We start from the raw sequence: 27,247 nt of genomic DNA, 5'->3' as shown, positions 1-27,247 counted from the left end.
TCGGATCAGCCTTAGCTATCACAGGAGTTGTCCTTGAAAAGGCCACTTCTGGGAGAGCCCTCTCAACCCCACCCACCTCACAGGGTGTCTGATGTGGGGGAGAAGATATAGGAGATAGTAAGCCTCTCTGAGTTTCTGTCCTTGAAAGGGGAGCTGCTGGGAGGGCCCTCTCATCCCTGCCTACCTCACAGGGTGTCTGTTTTTGGGGGAGAAGATATAGGAGATTGTAAGTCGCTCTGAGTCTCTGTTCTTGAAAGGGCAGCTGCTGTGAGAGCCCTCTCAGCCCCACCCACCTCACAGGGTGTCTGATGTGGGGGGAGAAGATATAGGAGATTGTAAGCCGCTCTGAGTCTCTGTCCTTGAAAAGGCAGCTGCTGGGAGGGCCCTCTCAGCCCTGCCCACCTCACAGGGTGTCTCTTGTGGAGGGAGAAGATATAGGAGATTGTAAGCCGCTCTGGGTCTCTGTCCTTAAAAGGTCAGCTGCTGGGAGGGCCCTCTCAGCCCCACCCACCTCACCGGGTGTCTGTTGTAGGGGAAAGAAGATAGAGATTGTAAGCCGCTCTGAGACTCTGATTCAGAGAGAAGGGCAGGGTATAAATCTGCAGTCGTCGTCTTCTCAACTGCCGGAAAAAGCTGTAGCGTGGTCACAGAATGGGGGGCATCTTGCCACATGATCAGAGTGCCTCAAAAGCAGGAAGGCCTGCAGTGCTTCTATTGCAAAACCTTTTAAAAATAACAATTTGTCATTATTAGAGCTACAGATCAGTTGCACCCGGCCCTTTCCTACAAGCGATCTCGTCTTTTTTGCCTAGGCACAGATTCAGCGCTCCCAGTTCTACCTCCTTACCACAAGAGACCTCCCTCCCCTACCAGCCACGGCGACTGAGCGGAACCTCCACATTCAGAGGCAGTCAAGCTCTAAATCCCAGAGCCAGAAGGCAGCACGAGAAGAAAACCTCAGGCTCTCTGCCCTGTTGTTGGCCATCCGGAGGACCTGGTCGGCGGCCGCTGTGAGAAACAGGAGACTGAACGAAATGGACCACTGGTCCGATCCAGAAAGGCTTGTTACGTTACATTTTGGAAAGATTCCATTTCCTGCAGCAAATTTCTACCGCCACAAAATGAATCAGTTGACCAAAGAGGGAGACACCCAAGCCAAACACCAAAGTGAAGGAAGATTTTAAGCCCAACCTAAAGAATGAAAAGGAGCCCCGAGGCGCAGAGCGGTAAAGCTGCAGTAAAGAAGGTAAAGGTAGTCCCCTGTGCAAGCACCAGTCGCTTTTCGACTCTGGGGGTGACGTTGCTTTCACAAGGTTTTCATGGCAGACTTCTTACGGGGTGGTTTGCCATTGCCTTCCCCAGTCATCTACACTTTCCCCCCAGCAAGCTGGGGACTCATTTTACCAATCTCGGAAGGATGGAAGGCTGAGTCAACCTGGAGCCAGCAACCTGAAACAGCTTCTGCTGGGATTGAACTCAGGTCGTGAGCAGAGGGCTCCGACTGCAGTACTGCAGCTTTACCATTCTGTGCCACGGGGCTCTAAAGCTGCAGTCCAAACTCTCTGCTCACGACCTGAGTTCGATCCCAGCAGAAGCTGGGTTCAGGTAGCTGGCTCAAGGTTGACTCAGCCTTCCATCCTTCCGAGGTCGGTCAAATGAGTACCCAGCTTGCTGGGGGGAAAGGGTAGATGACTGGGGAAGGCAATGGCAAACCACCCCGTAAAAAGTCTGCCGTGAAAACGTTGTGAAAGCAACATCACCCCAGAGTCGGAAACGACTAGTGCTTGCACAGGGGACTACCTTTACCTTTTTAAAGAATTAAAGCTTACGCTGTACTCTGCAAGTCCACGGCTGGTATACCCAGCCGCCTTTAACTGGGGTCTCTATAGAAGAGCCTGCTAGCTTTCTCATTGTTCCCAAAGCACCACCATAAACAAAGACTTGGAAAGTGTCTCGCATTCTCTTCCCTTTGCTTCTGCAATTTTTCTCTTGAAGCACGCAGTGCCCTTATTAAACGGCAGCAGCATCTTCCCATTTGCACCTTTCTCCTTTCCCATTCTGTATATTCAAAAATTAAAGCACCCGTCGCAGAGTAAGACCAACCAGGAAACAAGCCGCGTCTGCAAAGGCTATGCTAATTAAGAGGGTGCTCACTCTGCCGGCATCATTTTAACAAAGACAATTAGAACCACAGCCCCTCCTTTTATTATGTATCAATGCGGTGCTTCCATAGGGGATCAACAGCCTCAGCCATCTTAAAGCTGCCTGCCACAGAAACAGCTGGACACGACCAGCAATAAGGGTCAGAACAGGGCAGACGTCCAAGGGGCAAGCCAAGACCTCACTGAAGTCACCACTTGAACAGAGAGCACCGAAAGGACAAGGCCTCTCCACCCATTACCACCACGTCACTCTGCCGTATCATGCAGAACAAAATGCTTTCACCAAGACCTCGCTGTCAAAGCAACTTTCCCCCCACCATGAACGTTAATGTAAGCAAGAACACTGCTGGATAGTCCACCATCCTGTCTCACAAGTGGCCAGCCAGTTGCTCTGAAGGGCCAACAGCAGGGCAGAGAGGCTGAGGCCTTCCTCTGAGAAGAACATCAGAAGAGCCCAGCTGGATCAGACCAGGGAGGGTCCATCTAGTCCAGCCTCCTGTCTCACACAGTGGCCACCCAGTTCCTCTGGAGGTCCAACAACAGGGCAGAGAGGCTGAGGCCTTCATAAGAACATCAGAAGAGCCCTGCTGGATCAGACCAGGGAGGTTCCATCTAGTCCAGCATCCTGTCACAGTGGCCAGCCAGTTCCTTTGAAGGTCCAACAACAGGGCAGAGAGGCTGAGGCCTTCATAAGAACATCAGAAGAGCCCTGCTGGATCAGACCAGGGAAGGTCCATCCATCTAGTCCAGTCTCCTGCCTCACACAGTGGCCAACCAGTTCCTCTGGAGGTCCAACAACAGGGCAGAGAGGCTGAGGCCTTCATAAGAACATCAGAAGAGCCCTGCTGGATCAGTCCAGGGAGGGTCCATCTAGTCCAGCCTCCTGTCTCACACAGTGGCCACCCAGTTCCTCTGGAGGTCCAACAACAGGGCAGAGAGACCGAGGCCTTCATAAGAACATCAGAAGAGCCCTGCTGGATCAGACCAGGGAGGGTCCATCTAGTCCAGCATCCTGCCTCACACAGTGGCCAACCAGTTCCTCTGGAGGTCAAACAACAGGGCAGAGAGGCTGAGGCCTTCATAAGAACATCAGAAGAGCCCTGCTGGATCAGACCAGGGAAGGTCCATCCATCTAGTCCAGTCTCCTGCCTCACACAGTGGCCACCCAGTTCCTCTGGAGGTCCAACAACAGGGCAGAGAGACCGAGGCCTTCATAAGAACATCAGAAGAGCCCTGCTGGATCAGACCAGGGAGGGTCCATCTAGTCTAGCATCCTGCCTCACACAGTGGCCAACCAGTTCCTCTGGAGGTCAAACAACAGGGCAGAGAGGCTGAGGCCTTCATAAGAACATCAGAAGAGCCCTGCTGGATCAGACCAGGGAAGGTCCATCCATCTAGTCCAGCCTCCTGTCTCACACAGTGGCCACCCAGTTCCTCTGGAGGTCCAACAACAGGGCAGAGAGACCGAGGCCTTCATAAGAACATCAGAAGAGCCCTGCTGGATCAGACCAGGGAGGGTCCATCTAGTCCAGCCTCCTGCCTCACACAGTGGCCAACCAGTTCCTCTGGAGGTCCAACAACAGGGCAGAGAGGCTGAAGTCTTCTGCTAATGTTGCCTCCTGGCTCTGGGATGCAGAGGATTAGTGCCTCTGGATGTGGAGGTTTCTCTCAGTCACCATGGCTGTGAATCTCTCTCAACCCCCTTTTCAAGCTGTTTATTCCTGTGGCCATCATTACATCCTATGGCAGCAAGTTCAGCATTTTAACCACTCTTGGTGTAAGGTAGTATTTCCTTTTGTCTGTTTTGAGCCTATCAACTTCAATGAATGCCCTCGAGTACTAGTCTTTTGGATTTTATTAACCTCTATCATTAGATAGTCAGTTTGGTGAGAGCCAATTTGGTGTAGTGGTGAAGCATGCAGACTCTTATCTGGGAGAACCGGGTTTGATTCCCCAATCCTCCACCTGCACCTGCTGGAATGCGGCCTTGGGTTAGCCATAGCTATCACAGGAGTTGTCCTTGAAAGGGAAGCTGCTGTGAGAGACCTCTCAGCCCCACCCACCTCACCGGGTGTCTGTTGTGGGGGGAGAAGATATAAGAGATTGTAAGCCACTCTGAGTCTCTGTCCTTGAAAGGGCAGCTGCTGTGAGATCCCTCTCAGCCCCACCCACCTCACAGGGCATCTGGTATGAGGGGAGAAGATATAAGAGATTGTATGCTGCTCTGAGTCTGTCTTTGAAAGGGCAGCTGCTGTGAGAGCTCTCTCAGCCCCACCCACCTCACAGGGTGTCTGGTGTGGGGGGAGAAGATATAGGAGATTGTAAGCCGCTCTGAGTCTCTGAGCCGCCCTGAGCCTGCTCCGGCGGGGAGGGCGGGATATAAATAAAATTATCTATCTATCTATCTATCTATCTATCTATCTATCTATCTATCTATCTATCTATCTATCTATCTATCTATCTATCTATCTATCTATCTATCTATCCATCCATCCAGACAGAAGGGCGGTGTATAAATCTGCAGTCTTTTTCTTCTAGAGGATATAGGTTTTATTAACCTCTATCATGTCTAGGAAGGTGGTGAGCTCCCCTTCATTGGCTTCATTCATAGAAGCATAGAGTTGGAACGAATCTCCAGGGTCATCTAGTCCAGCCCCCTGCACAATGCAGGAAACTCACAAACACCTCCCCCTAAATTCACAGGATCTTCATCGGCGGTCTTCAAAACGCAGCCAGGTGATTATTTGTCGGAGATGCTTTAGGCTGATCCTGCATGGAGCAGGGAGTTGGACAAGATGGTCTGCATAGCCCCTTTCCAACATGATTCTATGTACCTCCTTAGCCGTTTCTTCTCTCAACAAAGAAGTCCCAGACTCCTCGACTCGGAAAAGGTTCTCCAATTCACCTCCACTCGCCATCTTGGTCGCCCCTCCTCTGTACTCTTTCCAGCTCTGCAATGTCCTTTCTGACGTACGGTGACCAGAACTGTACACAGTATTCCAAACGAGGCCGCACCGTAGATCTATACAGCGCTGTTCTCGGATGTCAAAAGTGGCGCTCTCGCCTTCCCTCTGCATCGAACCAACTACAAGATCAATCGAGACCAGCTTGACGGCCTCCTTCATCAGCTAGCCTACAAGGCCTCCTTCATCAGCTAGCCTACATTGTTCCCTTCGGCTCCAACTGTGAGTGAGATGCATGCTCAGTGCAACACTTTCCAACCCCGAGGCCTGCGCTAATAACTTAGAAGCGACGCTGACAGCTGATGCAGAAGATCTAGGCTTTGCCCCATTAAGGGTCCTCTTCTCCCTAGCCTTGAAGACCACTCGGCAGTCTGCACCGTCACAGAAGAATGCTTCGAAATACCAGCTGCTGGGAAGTGGGCTATTGCTTTCACGTACATTTCCTGAAAACATCTGGTAGGCTGCTGTTGGCAACAGGATGCTGGACTAGACAGGATTCTGGCCTGATCAAGCACAGCCTTCACGCCATCCACAGGCCTGCGGCGTTTCCTCCAACTCTATTCCAGTCTCTGCAAAACGGCCCTGCGAGCCATGTGTCCGGATGAGCAGAACCGATTTCCCAGCCCTTCCCATTCTCAGTCAACCAAGATTATTTCCCCAAAGAGTGATGCGTGAAGAGAGCGACCCTGACCCTACAGTAATGCCACAAGGTGGTGGTATGGAGGCCTCGTGTCAGGAGAACATATGAAGAAGAAGTTACTGGATTTATATCCCTCCCTCCACTCCGAATCTCAGAGTCTTACAGCGGCTCACAATCTCCTTTCCCTTCCTCCCCTACAACAGACACCCTGTGAGGTGGGTGGGGCTGAGAGGGCTCTCACAGCAGCTGCCCTTTCAAGGACAGAGACTCGGAGCGGCTCACAATCTCCTATATCTTCTCCCCCCACATCAGACACCCTGTGAGGTGGGTGGGGCTGAGAGGGCTCTTGCAGCAGCTGCCCTTTCAAGGACAACTCCTGCGAGAGCTATGGCTGACCCAGGGCCATTCCAGCAGGTGCAAGTGGAGGAGTGGGGAATTAAACTCGGTTCTCCCAGATAAAAGTCCACGCACTTAACCACTACATCAAACTGGCTCTCCACTAACCACTAACCAAAATGGAGAACATATGAAGCTGCCTTCTACTGAATCAGACCTTAGGTACATCAAAATCAGTATTGTCTACTCAGACTGGCAGCAGCTCTCCACGGTCTCAAGATGAGGTTTTTCACGCCTACTTGCCTGGACCCTTTTTAGTTGGCGATGCCAGGGATTGAACCTGGGACCTTCTGCTTACCAAGCAGATGCTCTACCGCTGAGCCACCGTCCCTTCCCAAATCAGACCAGCTGAGATCTCTGTCACAGGTCCTGAGGCTCTGTGGGAGAACATCTGCTTTGCATGCCAAAGATCCCAGATTCAATTCTCAGCAGCTCCAGTGAAAAGATCTGGTAGTAAGCAATAACAGAATATTGGGACATACCCTGAAGGTTCCTTCTTCTCAAAAGCAAAAAAGGGCACTCTGATATGCTTGGGTTCCTCCTCCCACAATTCCTGGAGGAAGGAAACAGACTGCACCTTCCTTTTTTTTGGGGGGGGGGGGAGGAACCCACCCTCAGTCTGGAGACAAGGAGCCCCGTGGCGCAGAGTGGTAAAGCTGCAGTACTGCAGTCCAAGTTCTGCTTAAGACCCGAGTTCAATCCTGGCGGAAGCTGCGTTCAAGTAGCCAGCTCAAGGTTGACTCTGGTTTCTGTCCTTTGGTAAGTCTGCAATTTTGTCAAAATTAAACTTAAGAGTAAAACCTTGAGAAAGGTTTAGAGAGGCTCAGTCTGTGCTTTACAATTACAATGTAACATTTGTTCACAGCAAACAGTGTATAGTAAAGAAATAAGGCACCAATAAGGCACTGCGTTCAAAATTAATAAGATGTCCCAGAGGAAGTATCGTAAGGATCCGAAACGAGAACGGCCCAGTTTTGCATCGTCAGACTGCATTGTTTGGAAAGAACCTGATGTCATTTTACGGACAGCAGTGAAGTTGTGTGCCTTGGATGGTATTTGTCGCTGAATTTGTTACTGAAATTTACACTGTAATACTATGTTGTGAATGGAAAGTATTGTAACTATATTTTGATATTGTTTTGTAACATGGAGTGTCTCTTTTCTGTCATTTCCCGATCCTTAACCTCCATGGTCCCGGCGTTGTTTGACAGCTCAAAAATACAGCAGTCAACTGTGAAGGATTAGGCTTGGTGGTAGTAATAATTACAGTCGTTAAATAAGGCTGAAAAATAAGTTGGGTTTTTAAATTTTTGCAGTAGTTCCTAAGCCTGAGGGAAATCTGTTGAGACCTGCAAAAGGGGTATATTTAGCAGACCAAGTCAGGAAAGCACTGTTATAAAAGGGAAAGGGACTGCGAATTATGCCACCATGTACGGTGTGCATTATCTGTCTGCTGTGTGTTATTATCCACCCCTTTGCATTGTTTTATGCTTATGTAACACCATTTTCCACCTCTGTTCCTCTCTTGCCTTGGAAACCCCACGGGGGTTGTCATAAGTCAGCTGTGACTTAACAACTCTTCCCACCACCAATACATTTTTCTGAGCTGTTTAACGTATCGTGTCTAATACGTTATGCTCTCAGATTTCTGTAAATCTAAATATTCAGCCCTGGAAACAGTACTTTTTATAGACTAGGGCCACTGGAAAGCGGACGTTTTTATTTTTCATTTAAATAAAGGACAGTGGGGTTGAAAATATTTCCACCCCAGAAGTAATGTCTTTAATACCGGTTTAGCAATCTGGCAAGTTTAGGACTGTGGAAGTGTACCCAACCATGCCTTATCAAAAGGCGGGGAGAGAGGGGGGGGGGAAACACAAGCAGATTTGCGATTTGGTTTTTTGGGGGAGGGTTAAACATATTTACCATTTATTGGTGACAAACACTACATTTTACTTACATTCCATGGGGAGAAAAAAATTCCAGCGTAAAACAATGAACTGAAGCAGTACTTAACTTGAAAGGTTATCGTGCTCTACCCGGACCATATGCAAAAACTTTATGGCACATGTCGCTGCGTGCAATAAGCACAACATCAAAAGCAACACAGCTGATATATAAACGTAGGTGATTTTTTTTCAGCCCTACGTGGAGATGCGATTAAACAGTACAAAGCACTCGAGGAAAACCGTTCTGCAGTTTTATACGCACTACACTGAGATCATACCCTGTAATGTACCGAGTATGTGCAGACTTTGTACAGACGCGCACACACATTTTTCATAACAAAGATTAGCGACCGCTTAAACTTCTGTTGCATTCAGGTTCCCCACCCCCCCCACCCCTGAAAAATATTCTAGAAATCAAAATGATCAACAACCGTTTCCAGTCAAATGGCAGACCTCAAAGATAACCCAAGAGGTTTCAACAAAAAGGTAGGACAGATTTTTTCAAAAATAAATGACACCTCTCAAAATCGACGCTTGCTTCCATCTTCAATGCCTCTTTTAGCACATATGCTAAAACCAAGTTCCTTAATTAAGTTCTGAGTGGGAGGTTTTCATGGTAAATCACCACCAGTCCCCACTTCTAGTTAAAACAGGGAAACAGGACATCGAAAAACCTCGATCAAGGCCTCGGAGAACTGGACAAAGCAAATGATACTGGAATCGACAGGCTGATGTCTTGACTGTATAGGCAGTCGTCATGTATTTAGAAATGAACCCAGGCAGATCTGAAACGGTAACAGCAGTCTCTGGAGGGGACCAGAGTACAACAGCTCAACTACTACAAGAAGAAATTAATATGGGAAAATTGCCAACTGATATAGAGGGCTCAGGTTAGTTCAGCCAGTAAGAACTGAAAGCAGCTGTGTGGAAGTCGAGATGGTAGACTGGTGACTACAGAAGGTGACTCCATAATTCAATCCTGTAATGTGATTTATGCTGTCACATGTCACCAATGCTTTTCCACTCTCCACACGGGAAGAAGAACACTGCATGAGAGAAGCCATGTTGGATCAGGCCAATGGCCCATCCAGTCCAACACTCTGTGTCACATAAGAGAATAAGAGAAGCCATGTTGGATCAGGCCAGTGGCCCCTCCAGTCCAACACTCTGTGTCACATAAGAACATAAGAGAAGCCCTGTTGGATCAGGACAATGGCCCATCCAGTCCAACACTCTGTGTCACATAAGAACATAAGAGAAGCCATGTTGGATCAGGCCAATGGCCTATTCAGTCGAACACTCTGTGTCACATAAGAACATAAGAGAAGCCATGTTGGATCAGGCCAATGGCCTATTCAGTCCAACACTCTGTGTCACATAAGAACATAAGAGAAGCCATGTTGGATCAGGCCAAAGGCCCATCCAGTCCAACACTCTGTCACATGAGAACGTAAGAGAAGCCATGTTGGATCAGGCCAAAGGCCCATCCAGTCCAACACTCTGTGCCACACAGTGGCTAAAAAACCCCAAACCCAAGTGCCATCAAAAGGTCCACCAGTGGGGCTAGAAGTCCTTCCATTGTGCCCCCCCCCATGCACAAGAATACAGAGCATCACTGCCCCAGAGAGTTCCAAAGATAAGCTGCGGCAAATAGCAACTTATGGACCTCTGCTCCATATGCTTATCCATTCCCCTCTTGAAGCTGTCTATGCTTGTAGGTGCCACCACATTCTGTGGCAGTGAATTCCACGTGTTAATCACTCTTTTGGTGAAGGACTTCCTTTTATCTGTTCTAACCTGACTGCTCAGCAATTTCATTGAATGCCCATGAGTTCTTGTGTTGGAAGGGAGAAAAGTACTTCTTTCTCTACCTTTTCTATCCCATGCATAATCTTGTAAACCTCTACCATGTCACCCCGCAGTCGACCCTTCTCTCTGAATTAGAGTCTCAGAGCGGCTCACAATCTCCTTTACCTTCCTCCCCCACAACAAACACCCTGTGAGGTGGGTGGGGCTGAGAGGGTTCTCACAGCAACTGCCCCATCAAGGACAACCTCTGCCAGAGCTATGGCTGACGCAAGGCCATTCCAGCAGGTACAAGTGGAGGAGTGGGGAATCAAACCCGGTTCTCCCAGATAAGAGTCCGCACACTTAACCACTACACCGAACAGGCCAGTCCCTCTGACAAAGAATTAATGGATATACTTCTGACATCAGAAACCACAACGTTCAAAAACCAGCGGGGGAACGTTTTAACTTTCCAGCACGTTCAGTTGCTGAACCTAAGAGCAGAATTTCGCTTACAAAGGAATTTCAATGGGAGATTAGAGACACTGCTGAATTGCAGCTGATAACAATGCTCAAGACAATGCATCCACCTGGACTGAATCAAGACATATGTTTCCTGTCTCATCATCAATGGTGATTCCTACTACCTCTCTACATATCGCACGTACCCCAATCATACCTTCTATTCGCATTTGCTCAATAATGCTATTTGGCATCTGAAATCTCTCCACTTCCCAATGTATAAGACAGATGGACTCGCATTCAAGTTGTATCTGAAGATCTGTATTTGCCACAGATTGTTAGTCTTTTTCCAAGTTAGACAATTGTCTGATGAAGTGTGCTTTTAGCATATCAATACTTACATTCTGAATAAGAACATAAGAGAAGCCATGTTGGATCAGGCCAATGGCCCATCCAGTCCAACACTCTGTGTCACATAAGAACATAAGAGAAGCCATGTTGGATCAGTCAATGGCCCCTCCAGTCCAACACTCTGTGTCACATAAGAGAAGTCCTGTTGGATCAGGCCAATGGCCCATCCAGTCCAACACTCTGTGTCACATAAGAACATAAGAGAAGCCCTGTTGGATCAGGCCAATGGCCCATCCAGTCCAACACTCTGTGTCACATAAGAACATAAGAGAAGCCATGTTGGATCAGGCCAATGGCCCATCCAGTCCAACAGTCTGTGTCACACAGTGGCCAAAAAAATTATACACACACACACACACACACACATATATACACACACTGTGGCTAATAGCCACTGATGGACCTCTGCTCCATATTTTTTATCTAACCCCCTCTTGAAGCTGGCTATGCTTGTAGCCGCCGCCACCTCCTGTGGCAGTGAATTCCACATGTTGATCACCCTTTGGGTGAAGAAGTATTTCCTTCTTCTATCCGTTTTAACCTGACTGCTCAGGGATTTCAGTGAATGCCCACTGAGTTCTTGTATTGTGAGAAAGGGAGAAAAGTACTTCTTTCTCTACCTTCTCCATCCCATGCATCATCTTGTAAACCTCTATCATGTCACCCCACAGTCAACGTTTCTCCAAGCCAAAGAGCCCCAAGCATTTTAACCTTTCTTCATAGGGAAAGTGTTCCAACCCTTGAATCATTCTAGTTGCCCTGTTCTGGACCTTCTTGGTCTTAAAAGTGCTACTGGACTCCAACTTTGTTCTACTGCTTCATGGTTCCCCAACTGGAACTATCTCCGTAACATCAGGAGCAGTCTACAGACTTTGGGTAAACAAAAGCCCCTTGTGACTTGCCATTTGGTTGGGGGGGATCACACATAGTGCCATTTGTTCCAAAGCAGGGTGTGAGAAAAGGCAGGAAAGGTCTGGGGAGGTAGTGGAACCAGGATGAAACCATATCCTGTCAGACAAATGGGGTGCAGTAAAAAAGAAAGAGAGGAAGACATCGGTTGGGGGAGACAGCTCAGATTTCAGCACCGACACAGATTGGAATTCCTCAAACCAGCCGGCCAGAGCTGGTGTAGCAGCCAGCTCAAGATTTGAAGCAGCTTGTATACCCCTGAAAAACAATGAGTATACTTCAACTCTTATATATGATGTATCCTTGATTCTGTTGTAGCTTTGAACTTTGAGTCTGTGTAAGAAATCACTGAAATTGGGCTCCATTTTAACAGCCTGGTTAGCGGAAGCATTGAAACGTCTTGAAATCTAGAGGAGAGGTCTTATCAAGGCTGTAAGGATTTCTTGGCCCCCTCCATTTGAAAGAATTTCACAAGAAATTATGGACTGCATTATGAACTGTTTATTGGAAGAAGGATTTCTGAAAATCCCTAAATTGGAAAGTATTGGAACTAACTGTGGTTTGTTAATAACTTGTACATTTTTCTGGAGGGAAGGAATTGGAAATTGATGCTGATATCCATATACAGTGGTGTAAAGTTATATACAGGATAAATCATACGTAAGGCTTGAAGTATTAAACCAAAAAAAATACTGGAGTGATGGTAAAGACTAGTTATGAATAAAGATGCCACGCAGTGGTTCGGCTCAAGGTCCGTTCCAGACGAAGACCCCAGGATTTATTATCGCCGTTTCAATTTGATAACATCTTCAATAGTGAAATGAGCTTAAATGAATGGTTCTGGACCTCAATGTTCATGGAAATTACTCCTGAATATTTTCACTTAGTATTTGTGAAATCCCAACGTTAATTTTATGGTGCTTTCCACCCAATTTCGATCATTCCCCATTTTAAGTTAAATTTATTTCATAGGGATCAATCCTTCATTCTACGTAACACACGGCTGAAGTATGCTCATTGTTTTTCAGCGGTATTCTATCTGCTTTGACTTTACACTGAAACCCTTTCTCCTGTGGTAGATAAAGATTTGAAGCATACCAAAAGACTGGTGTCGTATAGCAGGGCATCTAAAAGCAGCCTACTTTGTAAACCCTACAGACCTGGAGTTTTATTAAACACTTCCAGGTAACCTGGTTACTAAAGCCAAGCTCCTTCTGTTTGTGTTACTCACCCCACCTTGTACAATCTACTCATGACCAATGCCATTTCCCCAAAATAGTTCATAGCGCGCAAACACCAGCTTCTCTGCATTCAGAGAGCAAATATAAATGAATATTAGAAAGCGAAGCAGGATCTGGGACGTTCCCAAAGACTGAAACTTTTTTGTTTTCCTAGAAGAGCAATTTCAAAAATGCCCACTAACCCTCCACTTTTGCTGTCTCGAAGCACCATGCAAAACACCACCTCCAAAAAAGCAACTTTCCAAGTACACCAGTGGGAAACATTTCAAGGACAGAAACATTAGACTGCATTGAACAAGCCTCGCTAAGAAGTATCAGCGTGGTTTTTGTGAAGAGAAGACTTGCCTTATCTCCGTGGAAAACAAGGACGCTTTACTACAGGAAGTTTTGATCTGATCCAGCAGAGCTTTTTGGGTCACAGTAGAAAGAATACCACACACACACACAAAAAAATGTTAGCTCAGCAAGCTGCAGCAAAAAGAAAGCCAGTTTCAGCCTCTTCCCTTAACAGCAAGAATCATAACGCCACTGTATTTACCCCATGGCGCAGAGTGTTAAAGCTGCAGTACTGCAGTCTGAGCTCTCTGCTCGTGACCCGAGTTCGATCCTGGTGGAAGCTGGGTTCAGGTAGCCGGCTCCAGGTTGACTCAGCCTTCTATCCTTCCGAGGTCGGTAAAAGGAGTCCCCAGCTTGCTGGGGTGGAAGTGTAGATGACTGGGGAAAGCAATGGCAAACCACCCCATAAAAAGTCTGCCGTGAAAACACTGTGATGCGACATCACCCCAGGGTCAGAAACGACTGGTGCTTGCACAGGGGACTAAACTTTACAGTCCTTGGTCTCAGGAAGGGCACTGGAGACAAACAGCTATGGAGAAGACAGCTAAAGAGAAACACAACAGTCGTCTGCAGCGCCTGACCTGCAAGCACAGGTATCGCCGGAGGGACCAACACAAAGAGGAAAACCCACGATGAATTGGTTCCGTAAAGGGAGCCACCGCCCAGAATTTGCAAGATCTGAACAAAACGGTCAATGATAGGATGCTCTGAAAAATTATTAATTCATAGGGTCTGTCTGCGTAAGTCAGAAGCCAACAGACAGCAGGTAACATACACAACATAAACACCAACAATCAAGTTTCTGAAACGGGACGGGACTCCCACAACCCACCAGCCAGTGTGGTTCGGCCTGGGCCATGTAGAAGAGCGCTCAGTTTGAGGTGAACTTTTAACAGGTGACTGTTTCTCCTAACCCAGTAATCAAATATCCAAGGTATGCAGAAGAGCTCTAACAAAGGGAGCCATGTGGCAGCTGCAAACCACCAAGTTAATTAACTCATGAAAATTAAATCCTATTAATTAATCCTATTAATAGGATTAGACCTAGATGATCCTATTGTGACCCATAGAATCATAGAGTTGGAAGGGACCTCCAGGGTCATCTAGCCCAACCCCCTGCACAATGCAGGAAACTCACAAATATCTCCCCCTAAATTCACAAGATCTTCATTGCTGTCAGATGGCCATCTAGACTCTGCTGAAAAACCTCCAAGGAAGGAGAGCCCACCACTTCCCGAGGAGGAAGCCTGTTCCACTGAGGAACTGCTCTAACGGTCAGGAAGTTCATAGAATAATAGAATTGGAAGGTACCTTTAGGGTCATCTAGTCTAACCCCCTGCACAATGCAGGAAAGTCACAAATACCTCCCCTTAAATTCACAGGATCTTCACTGCTGTCAGATGGCCATCTAGCCTCTGTTTCAAAACCTCCAAGGAAGGAGAGCCCACCACCTCCTGAGGAAGCCTGTTCCACTGAGGAACTGTTCTAACGGTTAAGAAGTTCTTTGTAATGTTGAACCAGAAACTTTTGATTTAATTTCAACCCATTGGTTCTGGTCCTACATTCCGGGGCCACAGAAAACAATTCCACCCCATCCTCTAGATGGCAGCCCTTCAAGGACTTGAAGATGGTGATCCTATCACCTCTCAGCGCCTCCTCTCCAGGCTAAACATGCCCAGCTCCTTCAACCTTTCTTCATAGGGCTTGGTCTCCAGACCCCTCACCATCTTCATCACCCTCCTCGGGACCCATTCCAGCTTGTCTAGATCCTTCTTAAAATGTGGTGCCCAAAACTAAACACAATACTCCAGGTGAAGTCTTCCCAGAGCAAAGTAAAGCGATACCATCACTTCACGTGATCTGGACATTATACTTCTGTTGATACAGCCCAAAACTGCATTTGCCTTTTATTCATAAAAAAGAGCCCCATGGCGCAGAGTGTTAAAGCTGCAGCACTGCAGTCCTAAGCTCTGCTCACGACCTGAGTTCGATCCCCGGCGTAAGCTGGGTTTTCAGGTAGCCGGCTCCAGGTTGACTCAGCCTTCCATCCTCCCGAAGTTGGTAAAATGAGCACCCAGCTTGCTGGGGGGAAAGTGTAGATGACTGGGGAAGGCAATGGCAAACCATCCTGTAAAAAGTCTGCCGTGAGAACGTTGTGAAAGCAACATCACCCCAGAGTCGGAAATGACTGGTGCTTGCACAGGGCACCTTTCCTTTCCTTTATTCATAAACTATGTTTTGCAAATATGTCACTGGTATTCCAAAAAGACCATCACTTTAAGAATAAGTCAGTCAAATCATTTTGGAAGAGGTTGTCGTTCTAGTGCAGAGTGAAGGATATTGGCGCTTCAAGACAGAGGCAGCAAGTGTGTGTAATTACCCAAGATCCTACATGGGCAAGCAAGAAATCACTCTTTTTGGCAGAGAAAGCCAGGATATAATTAAGGCTGCTAACCAGAGAAAGCATACAATAAGTCACCCCCACTCAGCACAGTCAAGCTGCTGGATTTCTAAGAATCACACCGCACAGAGATGAGACACCAGTTACATAAAACGACTCAAGGGGCATTGGTCCAGTCAAATAAGCAATCAAATGATAATAAGGACTAGATGCATGAACAGCACCTCACAAGCACCAGCAACTCATCTCATGTAATTTCATTAAAATATTTATACCTCAATCTTGTAACCAGAACACTCGTTAATTGTTAAGGATGCTTCTGCGCTTTCAACCGTCTGCCTGTCTCTTGGGCACTAACTGGTGGCAAAGTAAAACGGACCCTTTCTGTCCATACTACAGCCAAAACACTCTTATTTCAACACTGGAGAGATAAATGTCCACATCTTGTAAATCAGAGGACTGAAGACCTTACAACTTGATCATATGGCAGATAGACAACAACTGCATGTGGGCATATTTTTGTAGATATTTAGAGATTTTTTAAGAACATAAGAGAAGCCATGTTGGATCAGGCCAACGGCCCATCAAGTCCAACACTCTGTGTCACACAGTGGCAAAAAATTTTATATACACACATAAACTGTGGCTAATAGCCACTGATGGACCTGTGCTCCATATTTTTATCTAAACCCTTCTTGAAGGTGGCTATACTTGTGGCTGCCACCACCTCCTGTGGCAGTGAATTCCACATGTTAATCACCCTTTGGGTGAAGAAGTACTTCCTTTTATCCGTTTTAACCTGTCTGCTCAGCAATTTCATCGAATGCCCACGAGTTCTTGTATTGTGAGAAAGGGAGAAAAGTCCTTCTTTCTCTACTTTCTCCATCCCATGCATTATCTTGTAAACCTCTATCATGTCACCCCGCATTCGACGTTTCTCCAAGCTAAAGAGCCCCAAGCGTTTCAACCTTTCTTCATAGGGAAAGTGCTCCAGCCCTTTAATCATTCTAGTTGCCCTTCTCTGGACTTTCTCCAATGCTATAATATCCTTTTTGAGGTGCGGCGACCAGAACTGCACACAGTACTCCAAATGAGACCGCACCATCGATTTATACAGGGGCATTTATAGGAACTTGCGTGTAGATCTGCCACTACTGTTATATTTTTGTTTCTACCTTATATATATATATATGCCTCCTCTACTTTATATATGCGTGTGTGCACACACACGCATACATATATATACATACACACACACGCATACATATATATACATACACACACACACACACACACACACATATATATATATATATATATATATATGCATGCCTTCCCACCCCCCCTTGCTGGATTTTTTTCAAATCTTTAACTGTGTTTGTGTCCTTTATAAAGTTTATATCTCCGCTACCTGGCATTGCATTTTATGACACGGCCCAGCCTGCTGAGGTCAAATTTTTGTCGGATCTGGTCCTCACAACAAATGAATTTGACACCCCTGATCGAGAGTGTCAGGCCCAGACAATGTCAGAACCCAAAACACCCTACATAATTTTGCTGGCTGCTGTTCTGCCAACACAACAGCAGAAGGAAGAAGATGATACTGGATACCCGCCTAAAATCCACCAGGGATAGGGCCTTCTCTGTTATGGCCCCTACATGGTGGAATCAGCTGCCGGAGGAGGTGAGGGCCCTGCGGGACCTTGTTCAGTTCTGCAGGGCCTGTAAGACAACCCTCTTCCGGCTAGCCCACAACTAACTGATGAGAAACTAAACGTAGCTTTACCAGACTCCTGTTATATATTTTGTTGTGATGTTTAACGTTTCTAAGGTTTTAAATGTTTTAAATGCTTATATATTTAAATGTTAGTTTAATTTTATGTTTGATTTCTTGTTGTAAGCCACTCTGAGCCACTTTGTGGGAAGGGCGGGATATAAATCCTAAATAAATAAATAAATAAATTATATCCCACCTTCCACTCCGAACCTCAAGAGTCTCAGAGTGGTTACAATTTTCTTTACCTTCCTCCTCCCCAACAGACACCCTGTGAGATGGGTGGGGCTGAGAGAGCTCTCCCAAAAGCTGCCCTTTCAGGGACAGCTCTGCCTGACCCAAGTCCATTCCAGCAGCTGCAAGTGGAGGAGTGGGGAATCCCTGGTAAAAGTCCAGGCACTTAACTACTACACCAAACAAACTGGTATAAGCATAGCAAGGCAAAGCAAAATCATAAATCATAAGCGTCCTCACACTTAGCCACTACACCAAACTAGCTCTACACCAAATCAAACCTAGTTCTCCCAGATAAGAGTCCACGCATTTAACCACTACACCAAACAATGGTTCAGCTTCACTGATGAGGCCCCCAGAACCAGAAAAGCCAAATATGTAACAGTCGTGAGTTGTGACACAAGGATACCACAGGTCTACGCTGAGTAGAAGTAAAGGCATCTCAATCATGGTAACACCAAACTCCCAGGCAAATCCTAATCCTTCTTACAAATATTGGCAGGACAGACTTTCAGCATCTCATTCACATTCCTTTTACACCCCAACTGCAGATGTTGTATCAGATGTGTTCCTTATCCTGCTGGAAATTAAGACAGGTGGATCTAGGTTTATTCACATGTTGGAAGTTAAGCCACTAATGGTTTAACCCTGCCCAACAAGATAATCAAATGACAGAAGTGGCAACTCCACTTTTTCCAACTTCACACTACCATAAATACATTAACTGTACGATTAGACCAAGCCCATTCACAACGGACTTGAGATTGTCCCTTCAAACTACCGCCACACTTGTGTTTTTGAAAAAGCGAGCAGCTTAGACCCTGATACAAAGACGGAAGTAGATTCAGGTCAGAGGGGTGTGTGAGCATGTCAGGTGACTGAAGGATAACAGCATTCGTTTGGATTTGCCAACCCGAGAGTAAAAGATAGCTCAACTGGAACCGAATACACAGAAACGGTTCTACAAACTGAAACCTTGAACAGGTTTGTTTTCTGGCCTCCATGTGTTTTTAACCACAAACAGTTTAGGCAACCAAAAGCACTTTGCCTCTTCATCCAGGCTCTGTGAGTTTATAACAAAATGAACCAGAAAAAAAACAATAACTGGCGCTAAGCTACAGAAGATAATTTTGTCTCGGGGAGGTTCATTTGGAATGTTGCTTCTGTAGAGTTCTGGACATGCAATCTTGGACTACTTCCGAGGTGAAGGTTCAAGAAGACGCCCTACTTCACTTTGAAAAGAAAAAAAAGAGCCACATAAAACGGGATGTGGGTGCTGAGTTCCGAAATGGAAAGGCAACAGGGGAAAGCCGGTTTTCTTCATCACCCGCCACACACAAACAATTCCCGAGAGGCCTTAAGTCATGAATATAACTCGAAAGGCGGTCAACAATACGCTTGAGAACATACAGAGTTTGCAACCACCATTTTGCAATGTAGGGGGTGAAGTACTTTATGCCTACAAAAAAGCTGAAGGTTGCATCTAGAAGCCAACATGGCACAACTTCCCCAAAGTTGTATAACCCCTGTCGTTTTAGGACAGGGGTGGCCAAACTCACAACGTAAGAGCCACACAGAATAAACATCAGCAAGACATGAATGTCAGACTGAGGGCAGGCAGGCAGGAAGGAAATAGATGGGGGGAGGCAGAGGTGGAAAGAAAGCAACTTTAAATGCATTCTCCAAACCTCTGGCTGTCTTGGATTAGGGAAGTGATCTAAAGCAAGGGTGTCAAACATGCAGTTTGCGGGGCCTGAATCAGGCCTTCGGAGGGCTCCTATCAGGCTTCCAAGCAACTGGCTGTCATCTGGTTCCTTCTCCGTCTCTCTTGCTTCCTTCTGCTTAACAGCTTGCTTTGCTCGATCACATAGGAGCTACAGAGCAAAACCTCTATCTTCTCCATTGGCTGAGGCTCCTCCCTTGGAGAGGAAGTGGGAAGGCAGAGCCTGGTTTGCCAGGCTTGCTGAATCACACAGCAGAGCTACTGAGCCAAGCTCTCTTCCTTCTATTGGCTGAGGCTCCCCCCTCAGTTCCCTGGGGAAGGAAGGAAGGAAAGAGCTTCCTTTGCCCAGTTCCCTGGTTCCCATGGGAGAGATACAAAGAATGCATCTTTAAGACCAATGTTTTGCTAAAGTGCTAAAGTTTTGAGCATGTTTTAAGTTTTTAAAAAATATATATTTGTGTTTGTCTGTGTTCTTTATAAAATTTATACTCTGCTACCTAATCTTAAATAGGTACTCACATGGCCAGGCACGACATGGCTTGGAGTGACAAAGTCTCATTTATGTCAGATGCGGCCCTCATAACAAATGAGTTCGACACCCCTGACGACTACCTTCTCCAAGTTGGCTGATTGGGGGGGTGGGGCGCTGAGAGCTACACAATATGTTTGAAAGAGCTATAGTTTGGCCACCCCTGCACGAGGATCTGGAAGATCCAGAAGCACATTCAACCTACCTCGTGGGGTTGTTGTGAAGATAAATACATAACATAAGGTACTTTGGGCTATCACTGAGGAGGAAGGCAGCGTATAAAAGTAAAGCAAATAAAAATAAGTAGACTGGCGCTAACATAACTGACAAGAAAGAACACCTAGGGGTCACCCTTAATAACTCACAGCCCCACCCAAAAGGTATCCTGGGAGAATCACCCAGTTTCAGCAAGCAAGGCTAGCAAGAACAGGTATTCAAAGGTCAAGATACCTCTCTCAGGGAAGAAAAATCCTCAAGTTTTGCCAAAAGATCTCACAGAGCCAGCAGACCTAGAATCATAGAGCTGGAAGAGACCCCAGGGGTATCTAGTCCAACCCCCTGCATAATGCAGGAAATTCACAAATCCCTCCCCCTAAATTCTCAGGATCAGCGTTGCTGTCAGATGGCCATCTAGCCTCTGTTGAAAAACCTCCAAGGAAGGAGAGCCCACCACCTCCCGAGGAAGCCCGTTCCACCGAGGAAGCGCTCTCACCATCAGAAAGTTCTTCCTAATGTTGAGCCAGAAACTCTTCTGATTTAATATCAACCCACTGGTTCTGGTCCTACCTTCTGGGGCCACAGAAAACCATCCCCTATGGGACAGCCCTTCAAGGACTTGAAGATGGTGATCCTATCGCCTCTCAGCCGCCTCCTCTCCAGGCTAAACATCCCCAGCTCCTTCAAACATACCTGATACCAGAACAGTGAAAAGTTTGAGGGAGGGAGGGGAGAATTGAGAGGGGTATTTTGAGACCATTGAGGCGTTGCCTGCATGAGGCATGTTGCGCGGCTATAAGGAGAAACGGCACTGCGGTTGAGGTCCCATGGATCTACCACACAAGACTGTGGCTGAGATTGTACGTGAAAGACTCCCAGCGGTATAGGACCACGCGCTTCCTCATTCCCCCCACATCGTTCTCTCAAGTGAGGGAGAGGAAAAAGGCACCGTCGCCTCCCGACTCCCTTAGAAAAGATCGCCGCAAAACCCAGAGGGAAATAAACCAGTGATTGGAGACCCAGTTTCCACAACCCACACAGCCGCGAACGCCTCTGGGTGAACCTGAATCAGGCTGACCTAACTCAAAGGACCACTGTGGTAATAAAAACAACAGAAGACAGCTGTGATGACCCCAGGAATAAACAGCTTTAAAGGGGGACTGGACAGATTCACGGAGAACAAGTCTATCAATGCCTACTCGCCACCATGGCTGAGGGGAACCTCCACATTCAGTGGCACTAATCCTCTGAATTCCAGGGCCAGGAGGCCACAGAATCCTAGAGTTGGAAGGGACCTCCAGGGTCATCTACGCCAACCCCCTGCACAATGAAGGAAACTCACAAACCCCTCCCCCTAAATTCACAGGACCTTCATTGCTGTCAGATGGCCATCTAGCCCCTGTTTAAAAACCTCCAAAAAGGAGAGCCCACCACCTCCCAAAGAGGAAGCCTGTTCCACTGAGGAATCGCTCTAACCGTCAGGAAGTTCTTACTAATGTTGAGCCGGAAAAATGTCGGGGAAGGCCTCAGCCTCTATGCCCTATTGTGGGTTGTCCAGAGGTATTGGCGGCCACTGTGTGAGACAGAATACCGGACTAGAGGGCCCACTGGTCTGATCCAGCAGGGCACTTCTTACATTTTTATGAAGGCCTTGGCCTCTATGCCCTGTTGTTGGACCTACAGAGGAACTGGCTGGCCACTGGGTGCAACGGGATACTGGACAAAATGGAGTACAGGTTTGACCCATCAGGACTCTCAGTTTGAGAGAATAAACCAGTATAGTGTGAAAATCAGACATGAAGCTCTCTGAGTGAACCTAAACCAGCATGATCAACTCCACTGGGCTGTTGTAAGAACATAAGAGAAGCCGTGTTGAATCAGGCCAGTGGCCCCTCCAGTCCAACACTCTGTGTCACATAAGAACATAAGAGAAGCCATGTTGGATCAGGCCAGTGACCCATCCAGTCCAACACTCTGTGTCACATAAGAACGTAAGAGAAGCCATGTTGCATCAGGCCAAAGGCCCATCTAGTCCAACACTCTGTGTCACACAGTCGCAAAAAAAAATTATATACACAACACACACTGTGGCTAATAGCCACTGATGGACCTCTGCTCCATATTTTTATCTAAACCCCTCTTGAAGCTGGCTATGCTTGTGGCCGCCACCACCTCCTGTGGCGGTGAATTCCACATGCCCTATTGTTGTAAGACAGGAGGGGGAAATAAAAGGGGGGATACCAGCCAGTGTAGTGTAAATATTTAAGTGACAGACCAAATGCAAATCCCACTCACCTATGAAGCTCTCCAGGTGAGCTTGAGCCACCTGGCTGACCTCACTGAGCTGTTGCAAGCATACAACAGAACAGTGTAGTGTAGAAATTGGGAGTGTCAGACCAGGTTCAAACCCCCACTATACTATGAAAGCTCTCCAGCCTGACCTACCTCGCTGGGATGTTGTGAAAATAAAGCCGATAAACCAGGGAAGAATACCCCCAAAATTGTGTAGGCGGTAGATAGTCAAACGGTGTCAAAACTGGAGTGACAGACTAACAAATCTCCATTCCACCATGAAGGCAAATCATGGGGGAAAGCAGGAAGGGTTACATCAGTGCTTAGCTCTAATGGCTCTTTTTACAAGCCTGGGGAATTGCCAATCGCCACTTTGAAGTCAGGAAGTAATATTTCTCCATGCCAGTTTGGCCTGGAATGGGGGTGGTGGTTTCCAGGGGTCTCTGGGAGGTGGTGGTATTCGTGAATTTCCTGCATTGTGCGGGAGGTTGGACTAGAAGACCCTGGGTTGTCGCTTCCAACGCCATGATTCTCTGAGGCTCTCTCTTGGTGAACCTAACCCAGCCTGACCGTTGTGAGAAAAAAACAAGACAAAAGAAGGTGTCCAGCCAGTGCAATGCAGAAGTTCGGGAGCTGGACCAGGCTTGCAGCCCTCCTTGGCTCAAGGCGGGGGGGGGGGGGGGAGAGACACAGGGCCACTTTTTCCCCAACTTGTCTACCTAGGAGGGTTGTTGTGCAGGTATAAAGGGAGAAGGTCAATGCTCACCACCAGATGGACCCAGTGGAAATTGGGAGAGCCAGATCAGATTTCCATCCCCCCCTAGGCTCAAGAAGGGGGGAGGGGGATAGAACCAGGACCACCTCGGCCTCTTTCTCCCCAACCTGTCTACCTCACAGGGTTGCTGTGCAAATGTAAAGGGGGGGGGGGTCGATGCTCAATGGACTAGGTGGGTGGGGGAGGGGAGAGACACAGGACCACCTAGGGCCTCTTTCTCCCCAACCTGTCTACCTGGCAGGGTTGTTGCGCAGATGTTGTTGTGCAGGTTTGTCATGCAGATCCAACATGGCCTCTCTTATGTAAAGGGGGGGGGTCAATTCTCACCATTGGAAGGACCAGGTGCAAACTGGGGAGCCAGAGCAGCTTCGCATCCCCCACCTGGGCCCTCTTTCTCCCCAACCTGTCGACCTGGCAGGGTGGTTGTGCAGAGGTTGTTTGTGCTGATACAACATGGCTTCTCTTATTCTCCTATAATCTCTTATGTAAAGGAGGGGGGGTCAATTCTCACCACTGGAAGGACCAGGTGAAAACTGGGGGGAGCCAGACCAGACAGTCATCCCCCCCACCAGGCTCAAGGTGGGGGAGGAGAACCAGGGCCACCGAGGCCTCTTTCTCCCCAACCTTTCTACCTCACAGAGTTGCTGTGCAAGTGTAAAGGGGGGGGTCAATGCTCCCTGGACTAGGTGGTTGGGGGAGGGGGAGAGACACAGGGCCACCTGGGGCCTCTTTCTCCCCAACCTGTCTGCCTTGCAGGGTTATTGAGCAGATGCAAAGCCAATGCCCACCAGACTAGGCAGGTGGGGGAGACACACAGGGCCACCTGGGGCCTCCCTCCTCCCCAACCTGTCCACCTGGCAGGGTTGTCGTGCAGTTGTAAAGGAGGGGGTCACTCTCTCCCCAACTTGTCTGCCTTGCAGGGTTGTTGTGCAGATGCAAAGCCAATGCCCACTGGATTAGGCAGGCAGTGGAGAGAAAGAGACACAGGGCCACCTGGGGCCTCCTCCTCCCCGACTTGTCCACCTGGCAGGGTTGTCGTGCAGATGTAAAGGAGGGGATCACTCTCTCTCCAACCTGTCTGCCTTGCAGGGTTGTTGTGCAGATGCAAAGTCAATCCCCACTGGACTAGGCGGGTGGGTGGGGGAGAGACACAGGGCCACCTGAGGCCTCCTCCTCCCCGACCTGTCCACCTGGCAGGGTTGTCGTGCAGATGTAAAGGAGGGGGTCCCTTTCTCCCCAACTTGTCCGCCTTGCAAGATTGTTGTGCAGATGCGAAGCCAATGCCCACTGGACTAGGCGGGGGAGGTAGGGGAGGGGGAGAGACACAGGGCCACCTGGGGCCTCCTCCCCCCCCAACCTGTCCACCTGGCAGGGTTGTCGTGTAGATGTAAAGGAGGGGGTTCCTTTCTCCCCAACTTGTCTGCCTTGCAGGGCTGTTGTGCAGATGCAAAGCGCACTAGATGGGCAGGCGGATGGGGGAGAGACACAGGGCCACCTGGGGCCTCCTCCTCCTTGACCTGTCCCCACCTGGCAGGGTTGTTGTGCAGATGTAAAGGAGGGGGGTCACTCTATCCCCAACTTGTCTGCCTTGCAGGATTGTTGTGCAGATGCCCATTGGACTAGGTGGGCAGGGGAGGGGGAGAGACACAGGGCCACCTGGGGCCTCCTCCTCCCTGATCTGTCCACCCGGCAGGGTTGTCGTGCAAATGTAAAGGAGGGGGTCACTCTCTCCTCAACTTGCCTGCCTTGCAGGGTTGTTGTACAGATGGAAAGTCAATGTCCACCGGAGAGACACAGTGCCACCTGGGGCCTCCTCCTCCCCAACCTGTCCACCTGGCAGGGTTGTCGTGCAGATGTAAAGGAGGGGGTCACTCTCTCCCCAACTTGTCTGCTTTGCAGGATTGTTGTGCACATGCCCATCGGACTAGGCGGGCAGGGGAGGAGGAGAGACACAGGGCCACCTGGGGCCTCCTCCTCCCTGATCTGTCCACCCGGCAGGGCTGTCGTGCAGATGCAAAGGAGGGGGTCCCTCTCTCCCCAACCTGCCTGCCTTGCAGGGCTGTTGTGCAGATGCAAAGCCAATGCCCCCCGGAGAGACACAGGGCCACCTGGGGCCTCCTCCTCCCCAACGTGTCCACCTGGCAGGGCTGTCGTGCAGATGCAAAGGAGGGGGTCCCTCTCTCCCCAACCTGCCTGCCTTGCAGGGCTGTTGTGCAGATGCAAAGCCAATGCCCCCCGGAGAGACACAGGGCCACCTGGGGCCTCCTCCTCCCCAACGTGTCCACCCGGCAGGGCTGTCGTGCAGATGCAAAGGAGGGGGTCCCTCTCTCCCCAACCTGCCTGCCTTGCAGGGCTGTTGTGCAGATGCAAAGCCAATGCCCCCCGGAGAGACACAGGGCCACCTGGGGCCTCCTCCTCCCCAACGTGTCCACCTGGCAGGGCTGTCGTGCAGATGCAAAGGAGGGGGTCGCTCTCTCCCCAACCTGCCTGCCTTGCAGGGCTGTTGTGCAGTTGCAAAGCCAATGCCCCCCGGAGAGACACAGGGCCACCTGGGGCCTCCTCCTCCCCAACGTGTCCACCTGGCAGGGCTGTCGTGCAGATGCAAAGGAGGGGGTCACTCTCTCCCCAACTTGCCTGCCTTGCAGGATTGTTGTGCAGATGTCCATTGGACTAGATGGGCAGGGGAGGGGGAGAGACACAGGGCCACCTGGGGCCTCCTCCTCCCTGATCTGTCCACCCAGCAGGGTTGTTGTGCAGATGCAAAGGAGGGGGTCACTCTCTCCCCAACTTGCCTGCCTTGCAGGATTGTTGTGCAGATGTCCATTGGACTAGATGGGCAGGGGAGGGGGAGAGACACAGGGCCACCTGGGGCCTCCTCCTCCCCAACGTGTCCACCTGGCAGGGCTGTCGTGCAGATGCAAAGGAGGGGGTCCCTCTCTCCCCAACCTGCCCGCCTTGCAGGGCTGTTGTGCAGATGCAAAGCCAATGCCCCCCGGAGAGACACAGGGCCACCTGGGGCCTGCTCCTCGCGGCCTCACCTTGAAGTAGCCCCCCTCGTAGAGGGTGTTGGGCGGCCCGAAGATGGCCACCTCCCAGTTGTAGAGGTCGGCCTCGTCGACGAGGGTGATGCGGAATCCCTCGACGGGCTCCTCCTGCAGCCCCTTCAGCTCCAGCATGAGGGCCTTCTGCGAGCTGCTCACCTGCTGCTGGGCCATGGCGGGGCCGGGGAGGCGGCGGAGGAGGCCCTGCGGAGCCCCGGGGAGGGCGGGCAGGGCGGGCCCTCCTCTCCTCTCCTCTCCTCTCCTCCGCCTCCTCAGCCGCCCCCGCCTGCCCGCCGCGCCGAGGGGCTTCCGGGAGAGGGGGGGAGAGGGAGGGAGGGAGGGGGAGGGGAAGGCGGCTCGGCCCGCCCGCCCGCGCGCGCCCCCGCCTCGCTCGCTCCCTCGCTCGCGCGCACGGGCCCCACCAGCGGCAGAAGCAGCAGCAGCAGCACGGCCGCCGCTCCTCCGCTCGCTCGCCGCTTCCTTTTGTGACGGCGACGCCGCCGCTGACGTCAGCGCGCACGGCACGCCGGCCCCGTCGCTACGCGCCCCATCCCTCCGCCTCTCTCTCTCTATCGCTCGCGCTGATTGGCCAGACGGTCTTTTCTGCCCCCGCCCCCGTCGCTACGCGCCCCATCCCTCCGCCTCTCTCTCTATCGCTCGCGCTGATTGGCCAGACGGTCTTTTCTCCCCCCCCCGCCTCCGATCCCGTCACTACGCGTCCCGCCCATCCCTCCGCCTCTCTCTCGCGCGCGCATATATTTTCCGTGCGCGATGATTGGCCAGACTGTCTTTCCTTCCTCCATCTCTCCGCCTCTCTCGCACGCGTCGGTGTGTTCCGTGAGCGCTGATTGGCCAGACTGCCTTTCCTTCTTCCATCCCTCCGCCTCTCTTTAACGCGTGGGTGTGTTCCGTGAGCGCTGATTGGCCGGACTGTCTTTCCTTCCTCCATCCCTCCGCCTCTCTCGCACGCGTGCGTGTGTTCCGTGAGCGCTGATTGGCCAGACT

General features: G+C 49.5%; 1 protein-coding gene across 1 annotated transcript in view; it reads right to left on the bottom strand.

Annotated features, from left to right (window-relative positions):
* UBE2R2 (ubiquitin conjugating enzyme E2 R2) overlaps positions 1 to 26,446 on the bottom strand; it is a 103,328-nt gene extending 76,882 nt beyond the window's left edge. The window contains exon 1 of the mRNA XM_060236243.1: positions 26,240 to 26,446. Coding sequence (XP_060092226.1) covers positions 26,240 to 26,416 — 177 coding nt within the window. The 5' untranslated portion in view covers positions 26,417 to 26,446. The remainder of the gene's footprint in view (positions 1 to 26,239) is intronic.
* Between the last annotated feature and the right edge of the window lie 801 nt (positions 26,447 to 27,247).

The sequence above is a fragment of the Heteronotia binoei genome, chromosome 4 (assembly GCF_032191835.1).
Source record: "Heteronotia binoei isolate CCM8104 ecotype False Entrance Well chromosome 4, APGP_CSIRO_Hbin_v1, whole genome shotgun sequence".
NCBI lineage: Eukaryota > Metazoa > Chordata > Lepidosauria > Squamata > Gekkonidae > Heteronotia > Heteronotia binoei.
The sequence above is the reverse complement of the archived record's forward strand: the minus strand, read 5'-3'. Positions and strand labels throughout refer to the sequence as shown.